Source organism: Panthera uncia, chromosome E1 (assembly GCF_023721935.1).
Source record: "Panthera uncia isolate 11264 chromosome E1, Puncia_PCG_1.0, whole genome shotgun sequence".
NCBI lineage: Eukaryota > Metazoa > Chordata > Mammalia > Carnivora > Felidae > Panthera > Panthera uncia.
The window spans coordinates 8,472,271-8,482,534 of NC_064814.1; the positions used below are offsets into that span (position 1 = coordinate 8,472,271).

The window sequence follows — 10,264 nt, forward strand, 5'->3', positions numbered from 1 at the left end:
CATCAAGTAAATGTCAATAATAAAAGAAAAAAGAGAGAGAAAGACGGTGTCTTAGCAGGAATGAGCAAGCCTGGTCAGCCTTAGAAGAAGGAACAGACTCTTCTGCAGCTGGAAGGCTGAAGCCTAGAAAGCCAGCATGGCAGGAACAAGGATTCCTGATTTCCTTTCGCTGTGTTTTTAAACGCGGAGGCTGGGGAGAGGGTGGATGGAGAGGGCCACACTGGGCCAAAGTGTGGATCCAGGCCAGAGAGATCATTGTATTTTCCCCCAAGAGCACTGGTTCATAAACTGTAGAGGGTTCACAAACCCTTAGAGCATCTGACAGAGGTTCTGGACCTCACCCCAGGGACAAGACACATGTACACGTGCACACACAATTTTACACCAATTTCAAGGAACTCAAAGATCCCTTCGTGTCCATCCGTGGACAGGCCAGGGGTTCGCAGACTCCATTTTAAGAATCTGTGCCCTAGAGGGTGGTGCTTTCCTTTTGTTGGAACAGCCTAGGATTCACTGAGCCTAGAAATTGAATTCTTATCCCAAGACAGGATGGTCATTCCAGGTCATGTCTGTGCTACTCCAGGGGAGCCATGGAAGAGCTTATACAAATAGGAACCAGCAGGGAGGAGAGAAATTAAAATGTAGCAATCATGGAGTAGGGGTATTTAATCTCTTTTAAGGCTTATGATAGGCGCCTGCTGGTTTTCCCCCTGATATCCCCTGACACCTACTGACAGGGTATTTGCAGCACCACACAGGGACTCAGGGCCCTGTGACAGGAGGAGCGCTGAGGAGGTCCATGATAGTCTTGAAACCATAAACAGCAATAGGAAACCACTGGAGGCAGAGTCAAGCTGTGCAACGTGCCCGTGGTTGGTGGCCATACTGCTTTTTGTTTATAGAATTTGCTGTTCTTTTTATGGCAGGTTTGGTAGGGTTGGGTTTTTTTTCCTTGTTGATGGAGATTAGCAGCATAAATCCTTTTATGGCAGTGTGCAATCCCCCATAAACACTTCTGATTGTTGCTGATGGTGAGCGCTGTGTCTATTTCAAGTTCACTCAATGTTCTGCTCATCTAGGCCAATAGCTTGTCCAGCCAGATAAGGGAGTCCAAATAACCAACCCTTACTTTTAAGATCCCTTCATTTGGGGAGTTCAAGGAGGTGGGACAGGGTTGGTGTTGAGGGAAACAGATATTTAATCAAGCCTCAAGATAATAACGATGAGAACAAACCACACGTCGTACTATTTTTGAGTGAAAAGCTTCTAAAAAGACTTTGTGACGACAAGCAAGTGCCTATGTTAAGGGTTTGTTTCCTTTTTTAAAAAAAACAGCTTTTTATATTCTTATCTAAAGCATCTTCAGTTAACAATTTTGTGTAATTAACCTCTTAGCTCTACCATACATGATGTATATAGAGTTAAGGACTGAGGAGCCTGTACAGTTCTGATTCCTTAACATCATGGCCACATATCCCCACCTTGGAGGTAGAAACACTTCCGCGTTGAGGATTTTAGGTCTCCCGGGAGCATCTCAGCACTTTTTCTGGTTTTTCAAAACATCTGGGCACAAGAAGTCAAACTTCATTGAAAACGTTGATCCCAAGAATTCAGTTCTCTCTCCCATCTCAAAACTAAAATCCAAGGATCAGCAACTTCATAAAAATGCAGTAAATTAGCACCTCTAGACAAGAGCAGAGTTCATTCAGAGCCGGGGTCTGCCTGGCTGAGCCAGTACTCTCTCCATTTTAATAGTTTAATAAAAATTAGCATAATTAACGAACATCTGTATGATCCAGAGTGGTGCAATTTGGCACTTGGAAACGAGGGCTTAAACATGATTGCTGTGAGTTTAATGTTGTTTTAATTCTTTTTGGCACTGTGCAGTGAAATGAACGTTTGGTGGTGATAGTTCTCGGCCGGATCTCATCTGCATTTTTCTCCCTTTGATTATGAGCAATTGTGGACTCCCCAGCAATTCATCAAAGTAGAAATTATTTTAAAATACCTCGTGGTGTTCAGACTGGGCTGGGGCAATGCATGGGGGGTGGTAGCGGAAGAGAAGGCTAGAAATTTTCCATTCATGCTTTAAACATCTCAGGCCCTGCAGCCCTTTTTGCATCTCCAACCAAGGGATGAAATCTGGAAAAGCCAGTCAGATCCCGAGACCTGTAGGTGCTTTGATTAAGCTCCTAGGCTCCCACAGCAGGATGCTTATGGTCTCTGAGATGGCGCCATCCTCCTTACGCTCTGCCTGCTCTTTTGTTTTGAAGGGGAAAGAGTTGATTTCACTCATTGCGGGTCTCACCGCTGTGGTAAGGCTACTACATCAGCGGTCGGCAGGGTCAGTGCTCCCCTCGAGCGAGAGCCCGCCGACTGGGAGCCTGGCCTTAGCAGGTGTCCTGCTGAGGCTCATCTGCTCCCTGTTTGCACCCTCTTCGAGCTGGCAGAGAGCGCCTTTCCGAGGCTTAGTCCCTGCTCCTGGCATTATGGCCAAAGGCGGATGCAACGAAGCAGGAGTCAGAGTCAGGTGTCTTGGCCCGTCCCTAGGAAGGGAATGCCCGATCTGAGCCCCTCAGGTGATGAAGACGACGCCGTGCGGCAGGTGGAAGACCACACTTCACACATGTTTCAGAAAGTTGACTTCGAGCAGAAGACTGTCAAACAACATTGTGCCCACCCTCTGCCTGTGAGGAGACAGAAGAGTAAAGCTAGGGTTTTTGTGAGTAACAGTGAGAGAGGAAGACAGAAGATGTGTTCCCCTTCACAGCAAGGCTTTATTGGAAATGGTGTTCCAGCAACACGCTAAACAAAAGGCAACACCACAAGAAAACATCAGGCGGAAACTGCCCTAACTTTAGTGTTGGAAAATGGACAGTAACATAACTTGTACGGAGAGGAGCTTAAATTGTCCTGACAGGCAGAGGCTAAGGAGCTCTGGGGAATTTCCCACAAGGCAGCGCGGACAGTAGGGAGAAGCTGGCCTGGGGGACGAAGGGAATGAGAAGGCGTGGGGAGACGGCGTGCTGGGTGCTAGACACATTCATTTATTTAAAACTGGCTTTCAGGGGCGCCCGGGTGGCTCAGTCGGTTGAGCGTCCAACTTAAGCTCAGGTCATGATCTCATGGTTTGTGAGTTCAAGCCCTGCATCAGGCTCTGTGCTGACAGCTCAGACCCTGCTTCAGATGCTGTGTCTCCCTTGCTCTCTGCCCCTCCCCCACTCATATTCTGTCTCTCTCTGTCTCTGTGTGTGTCTCTCTTTCTCTCAAAAATAAACATTAGAAAAATTTTTTTAAAAAAGACTGGTTTTCAAAAGCTAATTCCCTGCTCTTCTTAGGATCAACTCAGTCTCACTTGTTATGGCATTTGAGACTCTCCTCATGGTATTTAGGGAGCCATTTGGGGAAAGTGTCTCCAAAGGCAGTTGCTCTCTTCCTGCCACAACCAGTCTAATCACCAGGGGAATATCTTGGAGTTAGTTGTAACTAAATCTGCTCAACTGAAAGAATAAGTCCCAATGCTCCCCTTATTTCTTCATAACCTCATTGAACAAGTATTTTTTGGCCCCATTCTGTGCCGGGTACCATGCTGAGTGCTGGGAGTGCAACAGCAAACAAAACCAACAAGTTCCCAGCTCTCACAGAACTTTCCAGCTAGTGACTGGCTCTGAGACAAAGGCAGACTGATACAAGGCAGGGTGATGAACTCATTTCCGGGGAAGCACAGGGCACAGTACTGTGGACCACAGAGCTGGGGCCCCCACACAGAGAGTTTCAAAGAGAGGCTTCTAGAGAGTCTAGAGCAACCCAGGAACTGAGATCTGAAGGCTGCTTAGGAGGGAGCCCCATGACAGGGAGGAGGGCAGGAGAGGCTAAACAGACAGAGGACAGGCTCCAAGATAAGAGAGCCTGTGGCCCATGGGAATAGTGAGACAAAGTCTGTTTTACTAAGGGTCCACTGGATTTAGGGGGTGCACGGCAATGCTGAGCAGTCGATGGGACCAGGTCACGCACGGCCTCGTCCACCTTGTCAAGACGTTGACAAAAGGCATTGGGAAGCCACTTAAAGGCTTCAACAGAGCACCGATATTATCAATGTGCATTAAAATGAGTCTGGCTGCAGAATGAAGACAAGATTGGAGGGGCAAGAACGGAGATACAGAAACCAGTGTGGGGGGGTGTTTCGGTAGTCCTCATGAAAGATGACAGTGACATGACTAGGGTATCGGCAACGGGAATGGAGAGAAGTGCATGGATTCCAGTAACGCTTTGAAAAGAATCTGCAGAACTCAAGGGCTGACTGGAAGAGGGAGGTGAAATTGGAAATGACTCTTGGTTTTCTGGCTTAATTAACTGAGTGCATGGTGCTACCACTCACTGAGATAGAGGACACAGGAAGTAAAGATAGTTTGGGGGTGGGAATGGAGACAGAAGCAGGATGAGAGGTTACATTTAGGATCTGTTGAGTTTGAGCAGCTTAATAGATATGCAGTTGGGTATTAGGATCCAACACTTAGATCTGGGCTGGAGCTATTGTTGTGAGTCATTTACGTGGCAGCTAAAGCATGGACATCTATAAGGTTGCTCAGGGAAAGTGCAGTTAAGTCAGGAGAGGGCCAGGACAGAACGCTGGAAACAACCATATGAAAAGGAGGGGTAGAGAAAGATGAGCTTGCAAAGGAGAACGAGAAGAAGCAACCAGAGGTAAGAGGGAAGCCAGGAGAGTGTAATTATCATAGAAACTAAGAGAAGAAAATGCCTCAAGAAGGGTCCATGGTGCCAGGACTGCTGAAAGATCAAGTAAGTTAAGGACTGAGAAGTACCATCCAGTCTGAGCAATTAAGGAGGTTGTAGGCGACCACAGACAAAATGTGTAAGTGGAGTGATAGAAGCAGAAGCCTGAGAAGAGTGGCTTGGAGATGGAATAGAAAGCAAGAACTTGGGGTAGAAAGGGAAGTAAACCCTTTCAGTAAGTTTGACTGTGAATTAGCAGTTGGCATAGGCTAGTAGAAATGGGAAGTTGATGGGGCACCTGGGTGGCTCAGTCGGTCAGGCGTCCGTCCGACTTCGGCTCAGGTCATGATCTCGCAGTCTGTGGGTTTGAGCCCCGTGTGGGGCTCTGTGCTGACAACTCAGAACCTGGAGCCTGCTTCGGATTCTGTGTTTCCCCCACTCTATTTCTTCCCCCTCCCCTGCTCACACTCTGCGTCTCTATCTCAAAAATAAATAAATGTTTAAAAAAAAAAGAAAAAAAGAAATGGGAAATGGACATGTGGTGGGAACTATTTAATAAGTGTTTTCAGGGGGGCCTGGGTGGCTCAGTCGATTGGGCCTCTGACTCTTGATTTCGGCTTGGGTCATGATCTCATGGTTTGTGAGTTCGGGCCCCACGCTGTCTGTGCTGACAGCGTGGAGCTTGCTTGGAATTCTCTGTCTCCCTCTCTCTCCGCCCCTCCTTCTGCCTCTCTCGCTCTCACTCTCTCTTTCTCTCTCTCAAAAATAAATAAATGAATATTTTTTAAAAAGATAAAACTCAGCTTTTAAAAATATTAAAAAATAAGTGTTTTCAACGACAAAAGAAACTTGAACACATTTTGTGCTGATGGGAGGAGCCGTTTACAATAGAGGCCGAGGTCGGACTCCACAGAATCTCATCTCTGAGAAATAAAGAAAGTGGAAGAGTTACAACGGCACGTAGCGAGGGATAGTCTTAAACCCAAGCACACGTGGGGAGAGAGTCTTTAAACCAGAGGAGGGATACGTCCTCCACTTCAATGGTAAAGAGGGATGGTTGTCAGTACAGGTTAGTTCCTCTTTGGTGGCTGAAAGTTGACACATCTGACAGGTTCTCTTTCCTTTTTGAAGGTGGAAAAAAGGTCATCCACTGAAAAGGAGGGGGGAGGCAGAGGTAGAGGTGGGGAGATACTCTATCAAAAAAGAAACAGAAAGATGCCCAGTTATCCTGGAATTTTATTGTGTCACCAACCTGGTTCTTTCTTTCTTTTCGTTTCTTTTCCTAGAATTCAACAGCCAAGGGTGCAAAAAGCAGACAGGTATCTTCATGGTACCCCAAAGCCAGCTGAACCAGAATACAAAATATTGCCTATAGATTCCTAAATTTTACTTCCATCAAAAGAAAGAAAATATTTTCTGGTGCTTTCAGAAGTACTCCCATAATGTTTAACACCCACTGTGCTTTTGGAAAAGCTCTTCTGTATTCAAGATGCTCCACTCCCAGCCCTGTGACTGACCCTTCTCTTAAACCCTTTCATTCCCTCTCTTACTTGCCCCTCTCTGGAGCCCTTATGTCCTGCCTGTCATTACTGAGGTACTATCAACCTCCCACCTCTTCCTGGAGAAGAATCTAATGTTTAGAGCACCTACTATGTATCAGACGATTATACTCCCACAACAAGAGGGGAGAGATATTATCCCTGCTCTTACAGAAAAGGAAGCGTAAGCTAGGAGAACATAAGGTCACATGGCTACAAAATGACCAAGTGGGTATTAGATCCCAGTCTGTCTGACTCCAAAGCCCATTACTCTATATGCTATAAACTCCTGGGGAGCAAGCAACGCTCTGATCCATCATTACATACCTCATGGGAACTCAAACAGCACTTTGCACATGGAAGATGCGTGGTAAATATTATTGACTTGAACTGTGACCTGATTCCCTGAATATCTTTAGTGCTCTGGCATTTTGGACGTGCCCGACTTTCTCAGAAGAAGCCAATCCACTCTGCTTCGTAAAAGACATGCTCTTTACAATGCAATGGCATTTCCTATACGAGGTTTACATTGTTAACAGGAAGATAACAAAATGAAGGGTTTGCTTTCTTTCTCTAGATGATTTTTTTTAATTTAATAATCCCATCAGAGGATAATCCCTGATGGGATAATAATCCCATCATGGACCCAAGAAGGGTCCATGGTGCCAGTACAAGTCAGACTGATAGTGTCGACAAAGAAATCACCCAACATTGTGTCCCATGCAATCGCTATAAAAGATGAACAGAAACGTGACCAAATTCCAGCTGAAACCATCCTCTTTTCCTGTTTCAGGAGTATAACATGTATGGCTGGTGGGTAGGAGAACTGAACAGCCTCATTGGGATTGTTCCAAAGGAGTATCTCACCACTGCCTTTGAGATGGAAGAAAGATGAAGCCCAGGTATCAGAACTATTGCCAAGGAGTCTGTTGGCCATGCCGTCATTTCTCTGGGAAGAATAAGAATTGCCAGTGAAGTGGCTTTTCTTCATGATTTCATTGACATAGAAATTTCATTTTTCTCTTCTGCAAAAATCTGGAGGTTAATGATCCAAGGTTTCAGGTCCCAGATATCTTCTTTTTTTGCTCCTCTTGTGTGTGGCCAGCATTCTAAAGCTTACCTCACGGCCCAAGACGAATGCCGCAGCTCCAGCTATCATGTCAGTACCCTGCCCAGCAGGAAAGATAAAATGAAAGAAGGGCACAACCGCTTGTTTTAAGGACATTTCACAGATGCCGCACACACCCCTGCTTGCATTCCATTGGCCAGAAGTTGGACAGATAAGACTTATTCTAGGTAGAACCTGTGTCCAGCTTAAAAGTGAAGTGGGGAGAGGATTTGTTAATAAATTAAAAGGGGAGAATGCATATTGGGGAACAACTAGGAATTTCTGCCACAAGACTGGGTCTGGGTTTCTTTACCCCCTGTTCCCAAATCCAGAGCACCATTTCCCCCAAATGCCCACGTATTACAATATGACTGGCCAAGACTAGGACTCCAGTATGAGGATTCCCATGAAACATAATCAAATTAACTTTTAGGTACTAAAGAACATGGCTTGTGTTTTATGAGCAAGAACCACATCATATTTAAAACAGTGGAGTGAGTGCTTGCTTTGGGCGGGGTAGCAGTAGGAGTTGCTTTGGAACCTCGTGGCTTTTGTTTAGACTTAGGATGGCCCTGGAGGGCACCCACCCTAGCATGGTGTCGCGAGCTCCATCTTCCGGCCTAAAATGGGAGCTTGCGTGACAGTGACACACAGACTGTCCTTGGAACCTTCCAGACCAGGGCCACTCTAGTGTGCAGCAGCGGCTGCATGGATTCATTTAGGGAGATACATAAGTATAGATCTTACTCTGCGATGCCCTTGTACAACCGTAAAGCACCAGCTCAGGCCTGTCACTCAAGGTTTCACTGTATGACTTTCCTGTTGAGGACTTCATTTCCTGGCCATGAATGCAGAAGAGTTGGGCTTTCGCTGTCAAATCTAAACAGATTCACTCTACTTTGCTTTGTCATTTAATGACAGTGTCGTTTATCTCCTCATTCTCTCTGACTCAACAATTCTACATCTAGAAGTTAATCCTATAGCTACATTTGCACACGCACAAAAGGATATACACATGAGGCACCTGGCTGGCCCAGTCGGTTAAGCATGTGACTCTTGATCTCGGGGTTGTGAGTTCAAGCCTCACATCAGGTGTAGAGATTACTTAAAAATAAAATCTTAAAATACACACACACACACACACACACACACACACACACACATGGTCTGTAATAGCAAACCACCAGAAATGCCCTAAATGTCTGGGAGAGACCTAGCCAAGTAACTCTAGCACATTCATAGAATTAAATACTATGCAACAGTAAAAAAGAAATGGAAGCTGTCTAGACTAATGTTGGTAAGGGGGTAAAAAAAAAAAAAAAAAAAGCAAAGTAGGGTAGACTAATTTGTTCCATTTGTGTAAAAAGGGAGTCTCCAGGGGCATCTGGCTGGCTCAGTAGGTACAGCACGCGACTCTTGATCTCAGGGTCATGAGTTTGAGCCCCACGTTGGGTGTGGAGAATACTTTTTATTTATTTTTAATTGTTTTTAATGTTACTGATTTTTTTGAGAGAGACAGAGAGACAGAGCGTGAGCGGGGAAGGGGAAGACAGAGAGGGAGACGCAGAATCAGAAGCAGGCTCCAGGCTCTGAGCTGTCAGCACAGAGCCAGACGCAGGGCTCAAACCCACAAACTGGGAGATCGTGACCTGAACCAAAGTCAGATGCTTAACCGACTGAGCCACCTGGACGCCCCTAGAGATTACTTTTTTAAAAGGGGGCAGGGGGAGGGGCGCCTGGGTGGCTCAGTTGGTTGAGCATCCGGCTTCAGCTCAGGTCACGATCTTGCGGCTTGTGGGTTTGAGCCCCGCATATCGGGCTCTGTGCTGCCAGCTCAGAGCCTGGAGCCTGCTTCAGATTCTGTCTCCCTCTCTCTCTGCCCTTCCCCCGCTCATGCTCTGTCTCTGTCTCTGTCAAAAATAAATAAACATTAAAAAAAATTTTTTAAAAAGGGGGGGCAGGGGGAGTCTCCAATTGCCTCTATGTGTAGAAGATATCTCTGGAAGGACAGAGACAATAACACTGGTTGCCTCCAAAGACAGAGAAAGTGCATGACTGTGGGTAGGAGGGAGACACTTTTTACTCTGTGCCCTTTTATACCCTCTTTATTTTGCATCATAAAAGCAAATTTCTATATTTTTCCTCCTTTAGGACATATATCCTTGTCTCTGCCCTGCCTTTTTGAAGAGACTGCTCATCAGGAGTTCCTATCCGCGCCCCCTCCCCAGCCACCCCGCCAACACCATGGACTTCTTCTCTTGACTGTATGGACCCAAGCCTCTGACACCTTGCGGTCACTGCAAACCGCCAGCAAGATGAGTGGGAAGAGGCGGAGTCAGCAGATCTGTTGCTAACCTTGCCTTGTACTTTCTCCCACCTTTATTTTGTTTTCACCCCACCTCTAAACGTGTCCCCACATCCACACCTGCCCTCTCCACAGGCGTGTCACAGAGAAGGTGAGAGAAAAGGAAACCTTTGGAGGGGGACGTTGCTAGTTGTTTCAGCTGATTTGAAAAGCATAAATAAACTTCCTATTTGGTTCCTTGCAGTGCGTGACAGCGTCAGATTTCTTTTTGCAGTGGTATCCAAAGTGCTGGTTCCAGGCATTCTTGCCACCTCCAAACAAAGGACAAAAGGATAGCCTGAGAGAAAACAAAAACTCAGGCAGAGAAGGAGACTTGCAGTTATCTTGCTGGGCAGAATCCTCTCTGGAACCCAGGCCTGCCTGCTCTCTGGTTGGCTTCTCACACTTCTTCTGGCTGCATACTTGGTTATTTTTCCTTACGTGCTGACTCTGAAATGAGACAGGGCTAGAAGCAAGTCCTTGGAGTCAGCACGTTGGAGAGTTCCTTTTCGGACCCTGGTGAGCAACCACAGTGCGTCT

At 46.2% G+C, this 10,264-nt stretch overlaps 1 protein-coding gene across 2 annotated transcripts in view; it reads left to right on the plus strand.

Moving 5' to 3' along the window:
* Positions 1-9,928, plus strand: part of SKAP1 (src kinase associated phosphoprotein 1) — a 277,155-nt gene extending 267,227 nt beyond the window's left edge. Inside the window, exons 12-13 of one of the 2 annotated variants that reach the window (XM_049637519.1) lie at positions 7,066-7,174; positions 9,532-9,619. In XM_049637519.1, coding sequence (XP_049493476.1) covers positions 7,066-7,167 — 102 coding nt within the window. In that variant the 3' untranslated portion in view covers positions 7,168-7,174; positions 9,532-9,619. Of the gene's footprint in view, positions 1-7,065; positions 7,175-9,531 lie in introns of both variants that reach the window. The other variant, XM_049637518.1, reaches the window with a different exon arrangement.
* The last annotated feature ends 336 nt before the right edge of the window (positions 9,929-10,264 follow it).